This window comes from Oncorhynchus keta, unplaced genomic scaffold (assembly GCF_023373465.1).
Source record: "Oncorhynchus keta strain PuntledgeMale-10-30-2019 unplaced genomic scaffold, Oket_V2 Un_contig_2383_pilon_pilon, whole genome shotgun sequence".
Lineage (NCBI taxonomy): Eukaryota > Metazoa > Chordata > Actinopteri > Salmoniformes > Salmonidae > Oncorhynchus > Oncorhynchus keta.
The window spans coordinates 319,273-343,370 of NW_026283598.1; the positions used below are offsets into that span (position 1 = coordinate 319,273).

At 46.1% G+C, this 24,098-nt stretch overlaps 2 protein-coding genes and 2 long non-coding RNA genes across 21 annotated transcripts in view; 3 read left to right on the plus strand and 1 right to left on the minus strand.

The window, feature by feature from the left end:
- LOC127921846 (protein kinase C beta type-like) overlaps nucleotides 1-17,243 on the plus strand; it is a 62,910-nt gene extending 45,667 nt beyond the window's left edge. Inside the window, 8 exon segments of the mRNA XM_052505435.1 lie at nucleotides 4,201-4,292; nucleotides 4,494-4,556; nucleotides 9,297-9,435; nucleotides 11,118-11,198; nucleotides 11,428-11,535; nucleotides 11,625-11,765; nucleotides 16,408-16,465; nucleotides 16,468-17,243. Coding sequence (XP_052361395.1) covers nucleotides 4,201-4,292; nucleotides 4,494-4,556; nucleotides 9,297-9,435; nucleotides 11,118-11,198; nucleotides 11,428-11,535; nucleotides 11,625-11,765; nucleotides 16,408-16,465; nucleotides 16,468-16,556 — 771 coding nt within the window. The 3' untranslated portion in view covers nucleotides 16,557-17,243.
- LOC127921845 (uncharacterized) lies at nucleotides 54-4,200 on the plus strand. 6 transcript variants are annotated; one of them, XM_052505431.1, is made up of 5 exons: nucleotides 54-2,257; nucleotides 2,771-2,864; nucleotides 3,002-3,048; nucleotides 3,135-3,185; nucleotides 4,153-4,200. In XM_052505431.1, exon 1 carries the CDS (start codon nucleotides 138-140, stop codon nucleotides 2,097-2,099), a length of 1,962 nt encoding a protein of 653 aa, XP_052361391.1. In that variant the 5' UTR covers nucleotides 54-137; the 3' UTR covers nucleotides 2,100-2,257; nucleotides 2,771-2,864; nucleotides 3,002-3,048; nucleotides 3,135-3,185; nucleotides 4,153-4,200. The 6 variants fall into 6 exon arrangements, 5 of the variants coding, with proteins under 5 accessions (XP_052361391.1, XP_052361393.1, XP_052361390.1 ...); XM_052505433.1 differs by lacking the exon at nucleotides 4,153-4,200 and adding an exon at nucleotides 3,741-3,772 and having other exon boundaries at nucleotides 3,002-3,091; XM_052505430.1 differs by lacking the exons at nucleotides 3,002-3,048; nucleotides 4,153-4,200 and adding an exon at nucleotides 2,908-2,958 and having other exon boundaries at nucleotides 3,135-3,197.
- On the minus strand, nucleotides 16,920-18,539 carry LOC127921847 (uncharacterized). Of its 13 annotated transcripts, none has more exons than XR_008109755.1 (6): nucleotides 18,434-18,539; nucleotides 18,044-18,108; nucleotides 17,902-17,966; nucleotides 17,400-17,665; nucleotides 17,131-17,334; nucleotides 16,920-17,065 (listed from the first exon to the last, which is right to left on the minus strand). It is a non-coding gene; the product is annotated as an uncharacterized LOC127921847 (long non-coding RNA). The 13 variants fall into 13 exon arrangements; XR_008109751.1 differs by having other exon boundaries at nucleotides 18,366-18,510; XR_008109749.1 differs by having other exon boundaries at nucleotides 18,298-18,449.
- Nucleotides 18,540-20,296: 1,757 nt separating this feature from the next.
- LOC127921849 (uncharacterized) lies at nucleotides 20,297-21,996 on the plus strand. Its single transcript, XR_008109760.1, has 2 exons — nucleotides 20,297-20,880; nucleotides 21,426-21,996. It is a non-coding gene; the product is annotated as an uncharacterized LOC127921849 (long non-coding RNA).
- The last annotated feature ends 2,102 nt before the right edge of the window (nucleotides 21,997-24,098 follow it).

Sequence of the window (24,098 nt, forward strand, 5' to 3'; positions counted from 1 at the left end):
GGGGGTTGCTAGGAGGGGGTGGGGTCCCTTGGGTTTGGGGTTCTTCATGTATCTGTCCTGCTGTGGTGTCGAAGCTATAGTCAGGGTATGAGGTGGACTGTTCTACTAGCTTCTCTGCGGGGGTGGCCAGCTCTCTAATGGGTTGTTCTACTGGCCTCTCTGCGGGGGTGGCCAGCTCTCTAATGGGTTGTTCTACTGGCCTCTCTGCGGGGGTGGCCAGCTCTCTAATGGGTTGTTCTACTGGCCTCTCTGCGGGGGTGGCCAGCTCTCTAATGGGTTGTTCTACTGGCCTCTCTGCGGGGGTGGCCAGCTCTCTAATGGGTTGTTCTACTGGCCTCTCTGCGGGGGTGGCCAGCTCTCTAATGGGTTGTTCTCTGTCACACGTCATTGTTCTCACCCTCTCCTCCAGCAGTCTGATCCTCTCCTCCAGCAGTCTGATCCTCTCCTCCAGCAGTCTGATCCTCTCCTCCAGCAGTCTGATCCTCTCCTCCAGCAGTCTGATCCTCTCCTCCAGCAGTCTGATCCTCTCCTCCAGCAGTCTGATCCTCTCCTCCAGCAGTCTGATCCTCTCCTCCAGCAGTCTGATCCTCTCCTCCAGCAGTCTGATCCTCTCCTCCAGCAGTCTGATCCTCTCCTCTAGCAGTCTGATCCTCTCCTCCAGCAGTCTGATCCTCTCCTCCAGCAGTCTGATCCTCTCCTCCAGCAGTCTGATCCTCTCCTCCAGCAGTCTGATCCTCTCCTCCAGCAGTCTGATCCTCTCCTCCAGCAGTCTGATCCTCTCCTCCAGCAGTCTGATCCTCTCCTCTAGCAGTCTGATCCTCTCCTCCAGCAGTCTGATCCTCTCCTCCAGCAGTCTGATCCTCTCCTCCAGCAGTCTGATCCTCTCCTCCAGCAGTCTGATCCTCTCCTCCAGCAGTCTGATCCTCTCCTCCAGCAGTCTGATCCTCTCCTCCAGCAGTCTGATCCTCTCCTCCAGCAGTCTCATCCTCTCCTCCAGCAGTCTGATCCTCTCCTCCAGCAGTCTGATCCTCTCCTCCAGCAGTCTGATCCTCTCCTCCAGCAGTCTGATCCTCTCCTCCAGCAGTCTGATCCTCTCCTCCAGCAGTCTGATCCTCTCCTCCAGCAGTCTCATCCTCTCCTCCAGCAGTCTGATCCTCTCCTCCAGCAGTCTGATCCTCTCCTCCAGCAGTCTCATCCTCTCCTCCAGCAGTCTGATCCTCTCCTCCAGCAGTCTGATCCTCTCCTCCAGCAGTCTGATCCTCTCCTCCAGCAGTCTCATTCTCTCCTCCAGCAGTCTGATCCTCTCCTCCAGCAGTCTGATCCTCTCCTCCAGCAGTCTGATCCTCTCCTCCAGCAGTCTGATCCTCTCCTCCAGCAGTCTCATCCTCTCCTCCAGCAGTCTGATCCTCTCCTCCAGCAGTCTGATCCTCTCCTCCAGCAGTCTGATCCTCTCCTCCAGCAGTCTGATCCTCTCCTCCAGCAGTCTGATCCTCTCCTCCAGCAGTCTGATCCTCTCCTCCAGCAGTCTGATCCTCTCCTCCAGCAGTCTGATCCTCTCCTCCAGCAGTCTGATCCTCTCCTCCAGCAGTCTGATCCTCTCCTCCAGCAGTCTGATCCTCTCCTCCAGCAGTCTGATCCTCTCCTCCAGCAGTCTGATCCTCTCCTCCAGCAGTCTGATCCTCTCCTCCAGCAGTCTGATCCTCTCCTCCAGCAGTCTGATCCTCTCCTCCAGCAGTCTGATCCTCTCCTCCAGCAGTCTCATCCTCTCCTCCAGCAGTCTGATCCTCTCCTCCAGCAGTCTGATCCTCTCCTCCAGCAGTCTGATCCTCTCCTCCAGCAGTCTGATCCTCTCCTCCAGCAGTCTGATCCTCTCCTCCAGCAGTCTGATCCTCTCCTCCAGCAGTCTGATCCTCTCCTCCAGCAGTCTGATCCTCTCCTCCAGCAGTCTGATCCTCTCCTCCAGCAGTCTGATCCTCTCCTCCAGCAGTCTGATCCTCTCCTCCAGCAGTCTGATCCTCTCCTCCAGCAGTCTGATCCTCTCCTCCAGCAGTCTGATCCTCTCCTCCAGCAGTCTCATCCTCTCCTCTAGTGCTCTGTAATTCTCCTGTTGAAGTTGTCTCACCACAGTCCAGAGTGCAGATATCTCTCTCCACCTCCAGCTTGAAGGGGTGTTGTTGTTGATGGAGTTTCTCTCTCTCTCTCCAGGACAGGTTATATTTTGTGATGGAGTTTCTCTCTCTCTCTCTCTCCAGGACAGGTTATATTTTGTGATGGAGTTTCTCTCTCTCTCTCTCTCCAGTCTATATTTTGTGATGGAGTTTCTTTCTCTCTCTCCAGGACAGGTTATATTTTGTGATGGAGTCTTTCTCTCTCTCTCTCTCTCTCCAGGACAGGCTATATTTTGTGATGGAGTCTCTCTCTCTCTCTCTCTCCAGGACAGGCTATATTTTGTGATGGAGTCTTCTCTCTCTCCAGCAGTCTATCCTCTCCTCCAGCAGTTCTCTCTCTCTCTCTCTCCAGGACAGGTTATATTTTGTGATGGAGTCTCTCTCTCCAGGACAGGCTATATTTTGTGATGGAGTTTCTCTCTCTCTCTCTCTCTCTCTCCAGGACAGGCTATATTTTGTGATGGAGTTTCTCTCTCTCTCTCTCTCTCTCTCTCTCTCCAGGACAGGCTATATTTTGTGATGGAGTTTCTCTCTCTCTCTCCAGGACAGGCTATATTTTGTGATGGAGTTTCTCTCTCTCTCTCTCTCTCTCTCCAGGACAGGTTATATTTTGTGATGGAGTTTCTCTCTCTCTCTCTCTCCAGGACAGGTTATATTTTGTGATGGAGTTTCTCTCTCTCTCTCTCTCCAGGACAGGTTATATTTTGTGATGGAGTCTCTCTCTCTCTCTCCAGGACAGGTTATATTTTGTGATGGAGTTTCTCTCTCTCTCTCTCTCTCTCCAGGACAGGTTATATTTTGTGATGGAGTCTCTCTCTCTCTCTCCAGGACAGGTTATATTTTGTGATGGAGTTTCTCTCTCTCTCTCTCTCCAGGACAGGTTATATTTTGTGATGGAGTTTCTCTCTCTCTCTCCAGGACAGGTTATATTTTGTGATGGAGTTTTTCTCTCTCTCTCCAGGACAGGCTATATTTTGTGATGGAGTTTCTCTCTCTCTCTCTCTCTCTCCAGGACAGGTTATATTTTGTGATGGAGTTTCTCTCTCTCTCTCCAGGACAGGTTATATTTTGTGATGGAGTTTCTCTCTCTCTCTCTCTCTCTCTATATTTTGTGATCTCTCCTCTCTCTCTCTCCTCCAGGACAGGTTATATTTTGTGATGGAGTTTCTCTCTCTCTCTCTCTCTCTCATTTTGGATGGAGTTTCTCTCTCTCTCTCTCCAGGACAGGCTATATTTTGTGATGGAGTTTCTCTCTCTCTCTCTCCAGGACAGGTTATATTTTGTGATGGAGTTTCTCTCTCTCTCTCTCTCTCTCTCTCTCTCCAGGACAGGTTATATTTTGTGATGGAGTTTCTCTCTCTCTCTCTCCAGGACAGGTTATATTTTGTGATGGAGTTTCTCTCTCTCTCTCTCTCCAGGACAGGTTATATTTTGTGATGGAGTTTTTCTCTCTCTCTCTCTCTCCAGGACAGGCTATATTTTGTGATGGAGTTTCTTCTCTCTCTCTCTCTCCAGGACAGGCTATATTTTGTGATGGAGTTTTCTCTCTCTCTCTCTCTCTCTCCAGGACAGGCTATATTTTGTGATGGAGTTTCTCTCTCTCTCTCTCTCCAGGACAGGTTATATTTTGTGATCTCTCTCTCTCTCTCTCCAGGACAGGTTATATTTTGTGATGGAGTTTCTCTCTCTCTCTCTCTCTCCAGGACAGGTTATATTTTGTGATGGAGTTTCTCTTCTCTCTCTCTCTCTCTCTCCAGGACAGGTTATATTTTGTGATGGAGTTTCTCTCTCTCTCTCTCTCTCCAGGACAGGCTATATTTTGTGATGGAGTTTCTCTCTCTCTCTCTCTCTCTCTCTCTCTCTCCAGGACAGGTTATATTTTGTGATGGAGTTTCTCTCTCTCTCTCTCTCTCTCTCTCTCTCTCTCCAGGACAGGCTATATTTTGTGATGGAGTTTCTCTCTCTCTCTCTCTCTCCAGGACAGGCTATATTTTGTGATGGAGTTTCTCTCTCTCTCTCTCTCTCTCTCCAGGACAGGCTATATTTTGTGATGGAGTATATCAACGGAGGAGACCTCATGTATCAGATCCAGCAGGTCGGCAAGTTCAAGGAACCCCACGCTGTGTGAGTACACACACACACACGCGCACACACACACACACACACACACACACACACACACACACGCACACACGCACACACGCACACACTCACACACTCACACACATGCACACACTCCTGCGCCTAGTCTAACTCTGTGTGTGTGTGTGTGTGTGTGTGTGTGTGTGTGTGCGTGTGTGTGTGTGTGTGTGTGTGTGTGTGTAGTTTCTATGCTGCAGAGATCTCCATCGGCCTCCTCTTCCTCCATTCCAAAGGCATCGTTTACCGGTGAGTGACTGTTTTACTCCATGTTTGTTACGTGTGGTATTCCGCCCCGCGGCCTTGTGGGAAACAGAGGGCCGAGCATCAACCTGTTGTTGTCTAATGGTCTGTCGTGGTCCAAACACACTAACACAGTCAGTGGAAACGGACGACGCCTCTTCCCCATCAGGAGACTGAAACGATTTGTCATGGACCCTCAGATCCGCAGCAGTCTAAGCCACTGCATCTCAGGGCTACAGGCGTCACTACAGACCCTGGTTTCGATTCCAGGCTGTATCACAACCGGCCGTGATTGGGAGTCCCATAGGGCGGCGTACAATTGGCCCAGCGTCGTCCGGGTTTTGTAAATAAGAATTTGTTCTTATTAACTGACTTGCCTAGTTACATATTACCTCAACAACCTCATACCCCTGCACATTGACTCAGTACTTGTACTCCTTGTACATAGTCTCATTATTGTGTCTCTATTTCCTTTGTTATTTTTTTTTGCAAATTTGTCTTACTTTTTAACTCTGCGTTGTTGGGGAAAGGGCTCGTAAGTTTTCACAGGAACAGCTGGTGCTCTCACGCATGGTTCAGTATTTATCGAATCAACCTAAATATGGTTAATTGTTACCCGATTTAAATTAATCATGTAACAATTAACTCATTAGGATCTGGGGCACCATGCGGTTCTTTAAAGAGTTACCAGCTCCCAAATTTAACTCTAAAGGTTCTGAACAGTCGTAACCTTCTTTTTCTTTCAAAAACCTGAGCCTTACTCAGTGGTGTAAAATACTTTAAATTACTACTTATGTCGTTTTTTGGGGGTATCTGTACTTTACTATTTATATTTTTGCCAACTTTTACTTCACTACATAAAGACAATATTACTCCATACATTTTCCCTGACACCCAAAAGATAGTCGTTACATTTTGACAGGAAAATGGTCCAATTCACACACTTATCAAGAGAACGTCTCTGGTCATCCCTACTGCCTCTGATCTGGAGGACTCACTAAACAGAGAACATCCCTGGTCGTCCCTACTGCCTCTGATCTGGAGGACTCACTAAACAGAGAACATCCCTGGTCGTCCCTACTGCCTCTGATCTGGAGGACTCACTAAACAGAGAACATCCCTGGTCATCCCTACTGCCTCTGATCTGGAGGACTCACTAAACAGAGACTCACTAAACAGAGACATCCCTGGTCATCCCTACATCCCTGGTCATCCCTACTGCCTCTGATCTGGAGGACTCACTAAACAGAGAACATCCCTGGTCATCCCTACTGCCTCTGATCTGGAGGACTCACTAAACAGAGAACATCCCTGGTCATCCCTACTGCCTCTGATCTGGAGGACTCACTAAACAGAGAACATCCCTGGTCATCCCTACTGCCTCTGATCTGGAGGACTCACTAAACAGAGAACATCCCTGGTCATTCCTACTGCCTCTGATCTGGAGGACTCACTAAACAGAGAACATCCCTGGTCATCCCTACTGCCTCTGATCTGGAGGACTCACTAAACAGAGAACATCCCTGGTCATCCCTACTGCCTCTGATCTGGAGGACTCACTAAACAGAGAACATCCCTGGTCATCCCTACTGCCTCTGATCTGGAGGACTCACTAAACAGAGAACATCCCTGGTCATCCCTACTGCCTCTGATCTGGAGGACTCACTAAACAGAGAACATCCCTGGTCACCCCTACTGCCTCTGATCTGGAGGACTCACTAAACAGAGAACATCCCTGGTCATCATTACTGCCTCTGATCTGGAGGACTCACTAAACAGAGAACATCCCTGGTCATCCCTACTGCCTCTGATCTGGAGGACCCACTAAACAGAGAACATCCCTGGTCATCCCTACTGCCTCTGATCTGGAGGACTCACTAAACAGAGAACATCCCTGGTCATCCCTACTGCCTCTGATCTGGAGGACCCACTAAACAGAGAACATCCCTGGTCATCCCTACTGCCTCTGATCTGGAGGACTCACTAAACAGAGAACATCCCTGGTCATCCCTACTGCCTCTGATCTGGAGGACTCACTAAACAGAGAACATCCCTGGTCATCCCTACTGCCTCTGATCTGGAGGACTCACTAAACAGAGAACATCCCTGGTCATCCCTACTGCCTCTGATCTGGAGGACTCACTAAACAGAGAACATCCCTGGTCATCCCTACTGCCTCTGATCTGGAGGACTCACTAAACAGAGAACATCCCTGGTCATCCCTACTGCCTCTGATCTGGAGGACTCACTAAACAGAGAACATCTCTGGTCATCCCTACTGCCTCTGATCTGGAGGACTCACTAAACAGAGAACATCCCTGGTCATCCCTACTGCCTCTGATCTGGAGGACTCACTAAACAGAGAACATCCCTGGTCATCCCTACTGCCTCTGATCTGGAGGACTCACTAAACAGAGAACATCCCTGGTCATCCCTACTGCCTCTGATCTGGAGGACTCACTAAACAGAGAACATCCCTGGTCCCTACTGCCTCTGATCTGGAGGACTCACTAAACAGAGAACATCCCTGGTCATCCCTACTGCCTCTGATCTGGAGGACTCACTAAACAGAGAACATCCCTGGTCATCCCTACTGCCTCTGATCTGGAGGACTCACTAAACAGAGAACATCCCTGGTCATCCCTACTGCCTCTGATCTGGAGGACTCACTAAACAGAGAACATCCCTGGTGATCTGTACTGCCTCTGATCTGGCGGACTCACTAAACAGAGAACAACCCTGGTGATCTGTACTGCCTCTGATCTGGCGGACTCACTAAACAGAGAACATCCCTGGTCATCCCTACTGCCTCTGATCTGGAGGACTCACTAAACAGAGAACATCCCTGGTCATCCCTACTGCCTCTGATCTGGAGGACTCACTAAACAGAGAACATCCCTGGTCATCCCTACTGCCTCTGATCTGGAGGACTCACTAAACAGAGAACATCCCTGGTCATCCCTACTGCCTCTGATCTGGAGGACTCACTAAACACAAATCCCTGGTTTAGTTTGCCTGATGTCCGAGTGTTGGAGTGTACCCCTGGCTATCCATCAATTTGTATTTCTTTTTCATGGTGCCATCTGGTTTGCTTAATATAAGAAATTTGAAATGATTTATACTTTTTACTTTAGATACTTAAGTATATTTTAAACCAAATACTTTTTGGACTTTTACTCAAGTAGTATTTTACTGGGTGACTTTCACTTTTACTCAAGTAGTATTTTACTGGGTGACTTTCACTTTTACTCAAGTAGTATTTTACTGGGTGACTTTCACTTTTACTCAAGTAGTATTTTACTGGGTGACTCACTTTTACTCAAGTAGTATTTTACTGGGTGACTTTCACTTTTACTCAAGTAGTATTTTACTGGGTGACTTTCACTTTTACTCAAGTAGTATTTTACTGGGTGACTTTCACTTTTACTCAAGTAGTATTTTACTGGGTGACTTTCACTTTTACTTGAGTCATTTTCAGCACTTGGCCCGTTTTGTGAGCTTGTGTGTCCTACCACTTTGCGGCTGAGCCGTCAGTTAGGTTAGGTTAGGGTTTGGCAGTCATTGTAAATAAGAATTTGTTCTTAATTGACTTGCCTAGTTGAAAGATTAAATAAATAACATTTAAAAATGGCGTGTCCTACCACTTCGAGGCTGAGCCGTTGTTGCTCCTAGACGTTTCCACTTCACAATAACAGCACTTATAGTTGACTGGGGGGCAGCTCTAGAAAGGCAGACATTTTACAACCTGACTTGTTGGAAAGGTGGCATCCTATGACGGTGCCACGTTTTAAAGTCACTGAGCTCTTCAGTAAGGTCATTCTACTGCCATTGCTTGTCTATGGAGATTGCATGGCTGTGTGCTCAATTTTATACACCAGTCAGCAACAACGGTGTGGATGAAACAACCGAATGCACACATTTTGAAGGGGTGTCCACATACTTTTGAATATATATATAGTGTATGTTTAATATGTCTGTGTGTGTTTATGTGTGTGTAATGTGTGTATGTAGGTTTAATGTGTGTGTGTGCCTCTCCTAGGGATCTGAAGCTGGACAACGTGATGCTGAAGGACACATTAAGATAGTCTGTCTCTGTGTGCCTCTCCTAGGGATCTGAAGCTGGACAACGTGATGCTGAAGGACACATTAAGATAGTCTGTCTCTGTGTGCCTCTCCTAGGGATCTGAAGCTGGACAACGTGATGCAGAAGGACACATTAAGATAGTCTGTCTCTGTGTGCCTCTCCTAGGGATCTGAAGCTGGACAACGTCATGCTGAAGGACACATTAAGATAGTCTGTCTCTGTGTGCCTCTCCTAGGGATCTGAAGCTGGACAACGTCATGCTGGATGCAGAAGGACACATTAAGATAGTCTGTCTCTGTGTGCCTCTCCTAGGGATCTGAAGCTGGACAACGTGATGCTGAAGGACACATTAAGATAGTCTGTCTCTGTGTGCCTCTCCTAGGGATCTGAAGCTGGACAACGTCATGCTGAAGGACACATTAAGATAGTCTGTCTCTGTGTGCCTCTCCTAGGGATCTGAAGCTGGACAACGTGATGCTGAAGGACACATTAAGATAGTCTGTCTCTGTGTGCCTCTCCTAGGGATCTGAAGCTGGACAACGTGATGCTGAAGGACACATTAAGATAGTCTGTCTCTGTGTGCCTCTCCTAGGGATCTGAAGCTGGACAACGTGATGCTGAAGGACACATTAAGATAGTCTGTCTCTGTGTGCCTCTCCTAGGGATCTGAAGCTGGACAACGTCATGCTGGATGCAGAAGGCCACATTAAGATCGCGGACTTTGGGATGTGCAAAGAGAACATGTTAGACGGCGTCACCACCAAGACGTTCTGTGGGACCCCAGACTACATCGCTCCTGAGGTAATGATGTTCTTCAACTCCCTATCCTCTCCCCCCTTAGTCCTCAAATCAAAATCAAATCAAATGTATTTATAAAGCCCTTCGTACATCAGCTGATATCTCAAAGTGCTGTACAGAAACCCAGCCTAAAACCCCAAACAGCAAGCAATGCAGGTGTAGGAAAAACTCCCTAGAAAGGCCAGAACCTAGGAAGAAACCTAGAGAGGAACCAGGCTATGTGGGGTGGCCAGTCCTCTTCTGGCTGTGCCGGGTGGAGATTATAACAGAACATGGCCAAGATGTTCAAATGTTCATAAATGACCAGCATGGTCAAATAATAACAAGGCAGAACAGTTGAAACTGGAGCAGCAGCACGGTCAGGTGGACTGGGGACAGCAAGGAGTCATCATGTCAGGTAGTCCTGAGGCATGGTCCTAGGGCTCAGGTCCTCAGAGAGAGAGAAAGAAAGAGAGAAAGAGAGAATTAGAGAGAACACACTTAAATTCACACAGGACACCGAATAGGACAGGAGAAGTACTCCTGATATAACAAACTGACCCTAGCCCCCCGACACATAAACTACTGCAGCATAAATACTGGAGGCTGAGACAGGAGGGGTCAGGAGACACTGTGGCCCCATCCGAGGACACCCCCGGACAGGGCCAAGCAGGAAGGATATAACCCCACCCACTTTGCCAAAGCACAGCCCCCACACCACTAGAGGGATATCTTCAACCACCAACTTACCATCCTGAGACAAGGCCGAGTATAGCCCACAAAGATCTCCGCCACGGCACAACCCAAGTCTCCTCCCCGTTAGTCCTCTATCCTCCTCCTATCTCATCCCTCTCTCCTCCCCCTTAGTCCTCTATCCTCCTCCTATCTCATCCCTCTCTCCTCCCCCTTAGTCCTCTATCCTCCTCCTATCTCATCCCTTTCTCCTCCCCCTTAGCCCCTCTCTCCTCCCCTATCTCATCCCTCTCTCCTCCCCCTTAGTCCTCTATCCTCCTCCTATCTCATCCCTCTCTCCTCCCCTTAGTCCTCTATCTCATCCTCTCTCCTCCCCCTTAGCCCTCTATCCTCCTCCTATCTCATCCCTCTCTCCTCCCCCTTAGTCCTCTATCCTCCTCCTATCTCATCCCTCTCTCCTCCCCCTTAGTCCTCTATCCTCCTCCTATCTCATCCCTCTCTCCTCCCCCTTAGTCCTCTATCCTCCTCCTATCTCATCCCTCTCTCCTCCCCCTTAGTCCTCTATCCTCCTCCTATCTCATCCCTCTCTCCTCCCCCTTAGTCCTCTATCCTCCTCCTATCTCATCCCTCTCTCCTCCCCCCTTAGTCCTCTATCCTCCTCCTATCTCATCCCTCTCTCCTCCCCCTTAGTCCTCTATCCTCCTCCTATCTCATCCCTCTCTCCTCCCCCTTAGTCCTCTATCCTCCTCCTATCTCATCCCTCTCTCCTCCCCCTTAGTCCTCTATCCTCCTCCTATCTCATCCCTCTCTCCTCCTCCTATCTCATCCCTCTCTCCTCCCCCTTAGTCCTCTATCCTCCTCCTATCTCATCCCTCTCTCCTCCCCCTTAGTCCTCTATCCTCCTCCTATCTCCTCCCCCTTAGTCCTCTATCCTCCTCCTATCTCATCCCTCTCTCCTCCCCCTTAGTCCTCTATCCTCCTCCTATCTCATCCCTCTCTCCTCTCTCCTCCAGATCATAGCGTACCAGCCCTATGGGAAGTCTGTGGACTGGTGGGCCTTTGGAGTTCTGCTCTACGAGATGCTGGCTGGACAGGTAGGTGTGTGTGTGTGTGTGTGTGTGTGTGTGTGTGTGTGTGTGTGTGTGTGTGTGTGTGTGTGTGTGTGTGTGTGTGTGTGTGTGTGTGTGTGTGTGTGTGTGTGTGTGTGTGTGTGTGTGTGTGTGTGTGTGTGTTGTGTGTGTGTTATTTGTCTCGGGAACATCAGTACGTAGTGCAGAATGTCAGCGGTGTCCTCTCAGTGGCGCTCTGTGTGTCCCTCCCCAGCCTCCGTTCGATGGTGAGGACGAGGATGAGTTGTTTCAGTCCATCATGGAGCATCACGTCTCTTACCCCAAGTCCATGTCCAAGGAGGCTGTCGCCATCTGCAAAGGGGTGAGTATATACACTTACACTCTCTTTCTCTCGCTCTCTCTCTCACACACACACACACACACACTCTGACCTCTGACCCCTGTCTCTAGTTGATGACTAAGCACCCAGGGAAGCGTCTGGGCTGTGGTCCGGAGGGGGAGAGGGATATAAAGGAACACGCTTTCTTCCGTTACATGGACTGGGACAAACTGGAGAACAAGGAAGTCCAGCCGCCCTTCAAACCCAAAGCTGTGAGTCTAACCTACATAACCTCTCTCTATATACCCTATCTCTCTCTATATACCTATATAACCTCTCTCTCTATATACCTATATACCTATCTCTCTCTATATACCCTATCTCTCTCTATATATATATATACCTATATAACCTCTCTCTCTATATATATATACCTATATAACCTCTCTCTATATACCTATATAACCTCTCTCTCTATATATATATATATATACCTATATATATATATACCTATATAACCTCTCTCTATATATATATATACCTATATAACCCCTCTCTCTATATATATATATATATATATATATATATATCTATATATATATACAGTGGGGCAAAAAAGTATTTAGTCAGCCACCAATTGTGCAAGTTCTCCCACTTTAAAAGATGAGAAGAGGCCTGTAATTTTCATCATCGGTACACTTCAACTATTAATGAATTTATTTGCAAATTATGGTGGAAAATAAGTATTTGGTCACCTACCAACAAGCAAGATTTCTGGCTCTCACAGACCTGTAACTTCTTCTTTAAGATGCTCCTCTGTCCTCCACTCGTTACCTGTATTAATGGCACCTGTTTGAACTTATCAGTATAAAAGACACCTGTCCACAACCTCAAACAGTCACACTCCAAACTCCACTATGGCCAAGACCAAAGAGCTGTCAAAGGACACCAGAAACAAAATTGTAGACCTGCACCAGGCTTGGAAGACTGAATCTGCAATAGGTAAGCAGCTTGGTTTGAAGAAATCGACTGTGGGAGCAATTATTAGGAAATGGAAGACATACAACATAATCTCCCTCGATTTGGGGCTCCACGCAAGATCTCACCCCGTGGGGTCAAAATGATCACAAGAATGGTGAGCAAAAATCCCAGAACCACACGGGGGGACCTAGTGAATGACCTGCAGGGACCAAAGTAACAAAGCCCACCATCAGTAACACACTACGCCGCCAGGGACTCAAATCCTGCAGTGCCAGACGTGTCCCCCTGCTTAAGCCAGTACATGTCCAGGCCCGTCTGAAGTTCGCTAGAGAGCATTTGGATGATCCAGAAAAAGATTGGGAGAATGTCATATGGTCAGATGAAACCAAGATTTAACTTTTTGGTAAAAACTCAACTCGTCGTGTTTGGAGGACAAAGAATGCTGAGTTGCATCCAAAGAACACCATACCTCCTGTGAAGCATGGGGGTGGAAACATCATGCTTTGGGGCTGTTTTTCTGCAAAGGGACCAGGACGACTGATCCGTGTAAAGGAAAGAATGAATGGGGCCATGTATCATGAGATTTTGAGTGAAAACCTCCTTCAATCAGCAAGGGCATTGAAGATGAAACGTGGCTGGGTCTTTCAGCATGACAACGAATGAGTGGCTTCGTAAGAAGCATTTCAAGGTCCTGGAGTGGGGACTGAGTCATGAGGACTGGATGACTCCATCTACTTCATTATATTTATATTATGTTGTGGATGAGGACTGGATGACTATCTACTTCATTATATTTATATTATGTTGTGGATGAGGACTGGATGACTCCATCTACTTCATTATATTTATATTATGTTGTGGATGAGGACTGGATGACTCCATCTACTTCATTATATTTATATTATGTTGTGGATGAGGACTGGATGACTCCATCTACTTCATTATATTTATATTATGTTGTGGATGAGGACTGGATGACTCCATCTACTTCATTATATTTATATTATGTTGTGGATGAGGACTGGATGACACTCCATCTACTTCATTATATTTATATTATGTTGTGGATGAGGACTGGATGACTATCTACTTCATTATATTTATAGTATGTTGTGGATGAGGACTTCATTATATTTATATTATGTTGTGGATGAGGACTTCATTATATTTATATTATGTTGTGGATGAGGACTGGATGATTCCATCTACTTCATTGTATTTATATTATGTTGTGGATGAGGACTGGATGACTCCATCTACTTCATTATATTTATATTATGTTGTGGATGAGGACTGGATGACTCCATCTACTTCATTATATTTATATTATGTTGTGGATGAGGACTGGATGACACTCCATCTACTTCATTATGTTGTGGATGAGGACTGGATGACTCCATCTACTTCATTATATTTATATTATGTTGTGGATGAGGACTGGATGACTATCTACTTCATTATATTTATATTATGTTGTGGATGAGGACTGGATGACTCCATCTACTTCATTATATTTATATTATGTTGTGGATGAGGACTGGATGACTCCATCTACTTCATTATATTTATATTATGTTGTGGATGAGGACTGGATGACTCTCCATCTACTTCATTATATTTATATTATGTTGTGGATGAGGACTGGATGACTCCATCTACTTCATTATATTATGTTGTGGATGAGGACTGGATGACACTCCATCTACTTCATTATATTTATATTATGTTGTGGATGAGGACTGGATGACTCCATCTACTTCATTATATTTATATTATGTTGTGGATGAGGACTGGATGACTCCATCTACGTCATTATATTATGTTGTGGATGAGGACTGGATGACACTCCATCTACTTCATTATATTTATATTATGTTGTGAATGAGGACTGGATGACTCCATCTACTTCATTATATTTATATTATGTTGTGGATGAGGACTGGATGACTCCATCTACTTCATTATATTTATATTATGTTGTGGATGAGGACTGGATGACACTCCATCTACTTCATTATATTTATATTATGTTGTGGATGAGGACTGGATGACTCCATCTACTTCATTATATTATGTTGTGGATGAGGACTGGATGACTCCATCTACTTCATTATATTTATATTATGTTGTGGATGAGGACTGGATGACTCCATCTACTTCATTATATTTATATTATGTTGTGGATGAGGACTGGATGACTCCATCTACTTCATTATATTTATATTATGTTGTGGATGAGGACTGGATGACTCTCCATCTACTTCATTATATTTATATTATGTTGTGGATGAGGACTGGATGACTCCATCTACTTCATTATATTATGTTGTGGATGAGGACTGGATGACTCCATCTACTTCATTATATTTATATTATGTTGTGGATGAGGACTGGATGACACTCCATCTACTTCATTATATTTATATTATGTTGTGGATGAGGACTGGATGACTCCATCTACTTCATTATATTATGTTGTGGATGAGGACTGGATGACACTCCATCTACTTCATTCTATTTATATTATGTTGTGGATGAGGACTGGATGACTCCATCTACTTCATTATATTTATATTATGTTGTGGATGAGGACTGGATGACTCCATCTACTTCATTATATTTATATTATGTTGTGGATGAGGACTGGATGACACTCCATCTACTTCATTATATTTATATTATGTTGTGGATGAGGACTGGATGACTCCATCTACTTCATTATATTATGTTGTGGATGAGGACTGGATGACTCCATCTACTTCATTATATTTATATTATGTTGTGGATGAGGACTGGATGACTCCATCTACTTCATTATATTATGTTGTGGATGAGGACTGGATGACACTCCATCTACTTCATTATATTTATATTATGTTGTGAATGAGGACTGGATGACTCCATCTACTTCATTATATTTATATTATGTTGTGGATGAGGACTGGATGACTCCATCTACTTCATTATATTTATATTATGTTGTGGATGAGGACTGGATGACACTCCATCTACTTCATTATATTTATATTATGTTGTGGATGAGGACTGGATGACTCCATCTACTTCATTATATTATGTTGTGGATGAGGACTGGATGACTCCATCTACTTCATTATATTTATATTATGTTGTGGATGAGGACTGGATGACTCCCCATCTACTTCATTATATTTATATTATGTTGTGGATGAGGACTGGATGACTCCATCTACTTCATTATATTTATATTATGTTGTGGATGAGGACTGGATGACTCCATCTACTTATTATATTTATATTATGTTGTGGATGAGGACTGGATGACTCCATCTACTTCATTGTATTGTGTTGTGTATGAGGACTGGATGACTCATTATGTTGTGGATGAGGACTGGATGACTCCATCTACTTCATTGTATTGTGTTGTGGATGAGGACTGGATGACTCCATCTACTTATTATATTTATATTATGTTGTGGATGAGGACTGGATGACTCCATCTACTTCATTATATTATGTTGTGGATGAGGACTGGATGACTCATTATGTTGTGGATGAGGACTGGATGACTCATTATGTTGTGGATGAGGACTGGATGACTCCATCTACTTCATTATATTTATATTATGTTGTGGATGAGGACTGGATGACTCATTATGTTGTGGATGAGGACAGGATGACTCCATCTACTTCATTGTATTATGTTGTGTATGAGGACTGGATGACTCATTATGTTGTGGATGAGGACTGGATGACTCCATCTACTTCATTGTATTATGTTGTGGATGAGGACTGGATGACTCATTATGTTGTGGATGAGGACTGGATGACTCATTATGTTGTGGATGAGGACTGGATGACTCCATCTACTTCATTGTATGTATCTTGTGTTTCTCCTCTGTGTGTTTTTAATTCATCCCATCCATCCCTCTTCTCTCCCCCCCTCCTCCACAGTGCGGTCGCGAAGCAGAGAACTTTGATCGTTTCTTTACCCGCCACCCCCCAGTCCTGACCCCCCCGACCAGGAGGTCATCATGAACCTGGACCAGGAAGAGTTCCAGGGATTCTCATTCGTTAACCCAGAGTACCCCGACATGGACTGACCCATCACAGCTCTACATTAGTTTCCAGATCTCATATCATTTCATCACCAGGATATAGTCTAGGACCAAACGGGTGTATCCCAGTTGTCTCTCCTCCCTCTTGAGCGTGCACTTGTTCGCTACTCGTGAGTGGCGCGGCCGTCTAGTGGCATCTCAGTGCACGAAGCGTCACTACAGTGCCTGGTTCGAATCCAGGTCTGTGTCATATCCGGCCGTTATTGGGAGTTCTAATAAGGCGTCGCACGATTGGCCCAGCGTCGCCCGGGTTTTGGCCGGGGGGGGGGGTAGGTCGTCATTGTAAATAATAATTTGTTCTTTAACTGACTTGCCTCGTTAAATAAAGTTTAAATTTAAAAAAAAAATTATAAACACAAATGTTAAAAAATGATTGGTGTTAACCTGGATTAGAGCTTCCATTTACCACTAATTTCCTTTCAAGTGAGGAAGTGTGTACTTTGGGAGGAAGGGGAGAGAATTGGGACATTGCCGAGTCCCTACCCATATCTAACCTAAACACAGATCTAGGATCAGATTCATGCCCCTAGTCTTAACTACCCATATCTACTGTTCTAACCTAAACACAGATCTAGGATCAGATTCCCCATGCCCCTAGTCTTAACTACCCATATCTACTGTTCTAACCTAAACACAGATCTAGGATCAGATTCCCCATGCCCCTAGTCTTAACTACCCATATCTACTGTTCTAACCTAAACACAGATCTAGGATCAGATTCCCCATGCCCCTAGTCTTAACTACCCATATCTACTGTTCTAACCTAAACACAGATCTAGGATCAGATTCATGCCCCTAGTCTTAACTACCCATATCTACTGTTCTAACCTAAACACAGATCTAGGATCAGATTCCCCATGCCCCTAGTCTTAACTACCCATATCTACTGTTCTAACCTAAACACAGATCTAGGATCAGATTCCCCATGCCCCTAGTCTTAACTACCCATATCTACTGTTCTAACCTAAACACAGATCTAGGATCAGATTCATGCCCCTAGTCTTAACTACCCATATCTACTGTTCTAACCTAAACACAGATCTAGGATCAGATTCATGCCCCTAGTCTTAACTACCCATATCTACTGTTCTAACCTAAACACAGATCTAGGATCAGATTCCCCATGCCCCTAGTCTTAACTACCCTACTGTTCTAACCTAAACACAGATCTAGGATCAGATTCCCCATCTACTGTATCTACTGTTCTAACCTAAACACAGATCTAGGATCAGATTCATGCCCCTAGTCTTAACTACCCATATCTACTGTTCTAACTAAACACAGATCTAGGATCAGATTCCCCCCCCTATACTCTATCTACTGTTCTAACCTAAACACAGATCTAGGATCAGATTCATGCCCCTAGTCTTAACTACCCATATCTACTGTTCTAACCTAAACACAGATCTAGGATCAGATTCCCCATGCCCCTAGTCTTAACTACCCATATCTACTGTTGACCAAGGGCAAACCTAAACACAGATCTAGGATCAGATTCATGCCCCTAGTCTTAACTACCCATATCTACTGTTCTAACCTAAACACAGATCTAGGGATTCATGCCCCTAGTCTTAACTACCCATATCTACTGTTCTAACCTAAACACAGATCTAGGATCCATGCCCCTAGTCTTAACTACCCATATCTACTGTTCTAACCTAAACACAGATCTAGGATCAGATTCCCCATGCCCCTAGTCTTAACTACCCATATCTACTGTTCTAACCTAAACACAGATCTAGGATCAGATTCCCCATGCCCCTAGTCTTAACTACCCATATCTACTGTTCTAACCTAAACACAGATCTAGGATCAGATTCCCCATGCCCCTAGTCTTAACTACCCATATCTACTGTTCTAACCTAAACACAGATCTAGGATCAGATTCATGCCCCTGGTCTTAACCTGAACCATTACGGAGATCTGACCTCTGATCAGTGGTTAAAGACAACTTCTACTCAAAACAGAACAGAAGGACCCAATGTATGAAATCCTACAACAAACAAACAAACAAAAACAAAAAAAAAATGCTGAATCGATCGATTTTTCAACTAAATCGATAAATCAAATCAATGAGGTTACATTCCCACCATCAACCAATCAAATGACCTCCACAACTGTTACTGGGACCAATATTGATCGAGTGATCGAACTGATCGACTTTCTTACTGTTTATTAATGATCAATCAGGGTATTGTGTTTTTTGTCTGTATTGATTTAGGGATCCCCCCCCCGTTAAGGAATTTTAGAACTGTTACGAAATGTTAGCATCGTTGCTATTTACAACGAGGGAGGCCTCCTTGGTACTGTCACCACCACCACCTCACACACCATGTTACGTTACTGTCAAACTGTGCCAAAGCAGGGTCAGAGTTTTCAGGGTCCAGTGTCCTCCGTTACGGGGAGACACAAGGCAGCCATTTTGTGCCACAGAGCCCCCACACCAACCCCCCACACCTCAGAATAGCATTCACTGCAACTGGAAACACACAGACACACCAGGGCTCATCTCCAATAGTCTTGTCAACCCGGTCCAACCACACATCTCTAGATATCGCTCTGAGACCAGGGCCCATTCCCCATAGTGACCTGCTATTGACCAGGGAGGGCCCATTCCCTCTATAGTGACCTGCTATTGACCAGGGAGGGCCCATTCCCTCTATAGTGACCTGCTATTGACCAGGGAGGGCCCATTCCCTCTATAGTGACCTGCTATTGACCAGGGAGGGCCCATTCCCTCTATAGTGACCTGCTATTGACCAGGGAGGGCCCATTCCCTCTATAGTGACCTGCTATTGACCAGGGAGGGCCCATTCCCTCTATAGTGACCTGCTATTGACCAGGGAGGGCCCATTCCCTCTATAGTGACCTGCTATTGACCAGGGAGGGCCCATTCCCTCTATAGTGACCTGCTATAGGGCCCATTCCCTCTATAGTGACCTGCTATTGACCAGGGAGGGCCCATTCCCTCTATAGTGACCTGCTATTGACCAGGGAGGGCCCATTCCCTCTATAGTGACCTGCTATTGACCAGGGAGGGCCCATTCCCTCTATAGTGACCTGCTATTGACCAGGGAGGGCCCATTCCCTCTATAGTGACCTGCTATTGACCAGGGAGGGCCCATTCCCTCTATAGTGACCTGCTATTGACCAGGGAGGGCCCATTCCCTCTATAGTGACCTGCTATTGACCAGGGAGGGCCCATTCCCTCTATAGTGACCTGCTATTGACCAGGGAGGGCCCATTCCCTCTATAGTGACCTGCTATTGACCAGGGAGGGCCCATTCCCTCTATAGTGACCTGCTATTGACCAGGGAGGGCCCATTCCCTCTATAGTGACCTGCTATTGACCAGGGAGGGCCCATTCCCTCTATAGTGACCTGCTATTGACCAGGGAGGGCCCATTCCCTCTATAGTGACCTGCTATTGACCAGGGAGGGCCCATTCCCTCTATAGTGACCTGCTATTGACCAGGGAGGGCCCATTCCCTCTATAGTGACCTGCTATTGACCAGGGAGGGCCCATTCCCTCTATAGTGACCTGCTATTGACCAGGGAGGGCCCATTCCCTCTATAGTGACCTGCTATTGACCAGGGAGGGCCCATTCCCTCTATAGTGACCTGCTATTGACCAGGGAGGGCCCATTCCCTCTATAGTGACCTGCTATAGGGCCCATTCCCTCTATAGTGACCTGCTATTGATTCCCCTATAGTGGCTATTGACCAGGGAGGGCCCATTCCCTCTATAGTGACCTGCTATTGACCAGGGAGGGCCCATTCCCTCTATAGTGACCTGCTATTGACCAGGGAGGGCCCATTCCCTCTATAGTGACCTGCTATTGACCAGGGAGGGCCCATTCCCTCTATAGTGACCTGCTATTGACCAGGGAGGGCCCATTCCCTCTACAGTGACCTGCCATAGGGCCCATTCCCTCTACAGTGACCTGCCATAGGGCCCTGGCTCAGTAGGTAGTGCACTGCATAGGGAATAGGGTGTGATTTCAGACGCTGTCTAGGAATGATCTGACCACTGCCAAACAGAGATGTTGTTGTTTATACTTAACCAGGGTGGTTAGTTAGTACTTGGTTAGTTAACCAGGGTGGTTAGTTAGTACTTGGTTAGTTAACCAGGGTGGTTAGTTAGTACTTGGTTAGTTAACCAGGGTGGTTAGTTAGTACTTGGTTAGTTAACCAGGGTGGTTAGTTAGTACTTGGTTAGTTAACCAGGGTGGTTAGTTAGTACTTGGTTAGTTAACCAGGGTGGTTAGTTAGTACTTGGTTAGTTAACCAGGGTGGTTAGTTAGTACTTGGTTAGTTAACCAGTGTGGTTAGTTAGTACTTGGTTAGTTAACCAGGGTGGTTAGTTAGTACTTGGTTAGTTAACCAGGGTGGTTAGTTAGTACTTGGTTAGTTAACCAGGGTGGTTAGTTAGTACTTGGTTAGTTAACCAGGGTGGTTAGTTAGTACTTGGTTAGTTAACCAGGGTGGTTAGTTAGTACTTGGTTAGTTAACCAGGGTGGTTAGTTAGTACTTGGTTAGTTAACCAGGGTGGTTAGTTAGTACTTGGTTAGTTAACCAGGGTGGTTAGTTAGTACTTGGTTAGTTAACCAGGGGAGTTAGTTCGTACTGGTTTAGTTAACCAGGGTGGTTAGTTAGTACTTGTTTAGTTAACCAGGGCGGTTAGTTAGTACTTGGTTTAGTTAACCAGGGTGGTTAGTTAGTACTTGGTTAGTTAACCAGGGTGGTTAGTTAGTACTTGGTTAGTTAACCAGGGCGGTTAGTTAGTACTTGGTTAGTTAACCAGGGCGGTTAGTTCGTACTGGTTTAGTTAACCAGGGTGGTTAGTTAGTACTAGGTTAGTTACCTGGTTATTAGTAGCGGGGGGTTGGGATGTGTTCTGTAACTGTTTAAAGAGAGTTCTGATTATATTACCATGCAGTTAAATGTGTCAAACTGTAAAATACTGAAAAGGGATTTTTTCTTTCTTGTGTCAAGAGTGACTGAGGATGATGATGATGAGGAGGAGGAGGATTACAATGACAATGAGGATATGATGATGATGATGATGATGGCTGAATCTTATTTTGTGTGTCCGCTGAGCTAATAGCCTTATCTGAACTTGGGGAGAACTCTACATGATGATGATGATGATGATGATGATGATGGCTGAATCTTATTTTGTGTGTCCGCTGAGCGAATAGCCTTTTCTGAACTTGGGGAGAACTCTACATGATGATGATGATGATGATGATGGCTGAATCTTGTTTTGTGTGTCCGCTGAGCTAAAGGCCTTATCTGAGTTAACTGAAGCATCTGCTGTCTTACAGGAAAAGTACAGAGGTTTGTAAACGATGTAGGGAGAGGGGGTGTGTCTTGTACGTGTAAATCTGTCTTCTGATTGGATAATATAATATAACTCAACTCACCTCCCCGGTGCCTTAATGTCTCAACCAGCATACTGCTCTCTGTGTCATTACACACACACACACACACACACACACACACACACACACACACACAGTCCACACACACACACAGAACACACACACACAGTCCACACAGACACCACTTGAGAACAGACTGTCTACTAGTCCACATAGAAACCCCTTGAGAAGCAGACTTGAAGTCCACATAGAAACCCCTTGAGAAGCAGACTCCGTCTACTAGTCCACATAGAAACCCCTTGAGAAGCAGACTCAGTCTACTAGTCCACATAGAAACCCCTTGCAGAGAAGCAGACTCAGTCTACTAGTCCACATAGAAACCCCTTGAGAAGCAGACTCAGTCTACTAGTCCACATAGAAACCCCTTGAGAAGCAGACTCAGTCTACTAGTCCACATAGAAACCCCTTGAGAAGCAGACTCAGTCTACTAGTCCACATAGAAACCCCTTGAGAAGCAGACTCAGTCTACTAGTCCACATAGAAACCCCTTGAGAAGCAGACTCAGTCTACTAGTCCACATAGAAACCCCTTGAGAAGCAGACTCAGTCTACTAGTCCACATAGAAACCCCTTGAGAAGCAGACTCAGTCTACTAGTCCACATAGAAACCCCTTGAGAAGCAGACTCAGTCTACTAGTCCACATAGAAACCCCTTGAGAAGCAGACTCAGTCTACTAGTCCACATAGAAACCCCTTGAGAAGCAGACTCAGTCTACTAGTCCACATAGAAACCCCTTGAGAAGCAGACTCAGTCTACTAGTCCACATAGAAACCCCTTGAGAAGCAGACTCAGTCTACTAGTCCACATTGAAACCCCTTGAGAAGCAGACTCAGTCTACTAGTCCACATAGAAACCCCTTGAGAAGCAGACTCAGTCTACTAGTCCACATAGAAACCCCTTGAGAAGCAGACTCAGTCTACTAGTCCACATAGAAACCCCTTGAGAAGCAGACTCAGTCTACTAGTCCACATTGAAACCCCTTGAGAAGCAGACTCAGTCTACTAGTCCACATAGAAACCCCTTGAGAAGCAGACTCAGTCTCCTAGTCCACATAGAAACCCCTTGAGAAGCAGACTGTCTACTAGTCCACATAGAAACCCCTTGAGAAGCAGACTGTCTACTAGTCCACATAGAAACCCCTTGAGAAGCAGACTCAGTCTACTAGTCCACATAGAAACCCCTTGAGAAGCAGACTGTCTACTAGTCCACATAGACACCCCTTGAGAAGCAGACTCAGTCTCCTAGTCCACATAGAAACCCCTTGAGAAGCAGACTCAGTCTACTAGTCCACTGCTGTGGGCATGGCCCCCTGGGGCTGCTGGGTGGGCAGGGCCCCCTGGGGCTGCTGGGTGGGCAGGGCCCCCTGGGGCTGCTGGGTGGGCAGGGCCCCCTGGGGCTGAGGGGTGGGCAGGGCCCCCTGGGGCTGAGGGGCCTAGAGGAGAGATGGAGAGCAGAAGGTAGGAAATAAGTGAGTGTTCTTGGAAACTGTCTCTCCTCTCTTCTCTCTGTTCCTCTCTTCTTCCTGAGGCTTTCTGTGTGTCCTTCCATAGCTCTCTCACTCTGCTGGTCTGTCGGTCTGTAACATCCTGTCTCTGCCAGTCTGTAACATCCTGTCTCTGCCAGTCTGTAACATCCTGTCTCTGCCAGTCTGTCTCTCTGCCGGTCTGTAGCGGTCTGTCTCTCTGCCAGTATGTAACGGTCTGTCTCTCTGCCAGTCTGTCTCTCTGCCAGTCTGTCTCTCTGCCAGTCTGTAACGGTCTGTCTCTCTGCCAGTCTGTCTCTATGCCAGTCTGTCTCTCTGCCAGTCTGTAATGGTCTGTCTCTCTGCCAGTATGTAACGGTCTGTCTCTCTGCCAGTCTGTCTCTCTGCCAGTCTGTCTCGGTTTGTCTCTCTGCCAGTATGTAACAGTCTGTCTCTCTGCCAGTCTGTAACAGTCTGTCTCTCTGCCAGTCTGTCTCTCTGCCAGTATGTAACGGTCTGTCTCTGTAACGGTCTGTCTCTCTGCCAGTCTGTCTGTAACACTGTCTCTCTGCCAGTCTGTAATGGTCTGTCTCTCTGTCTGTCTCTGCCAGTCTGCCAGTCT

Coding starts and splice junctions, on each gene's coding strand:
- LOC127921845 (XM_052505431.1), top strand. CDS start 138: ATGGGTTGTTCTACTGGCCTCTCTGCGGGGGTGGCCAGCTCTCTAATG.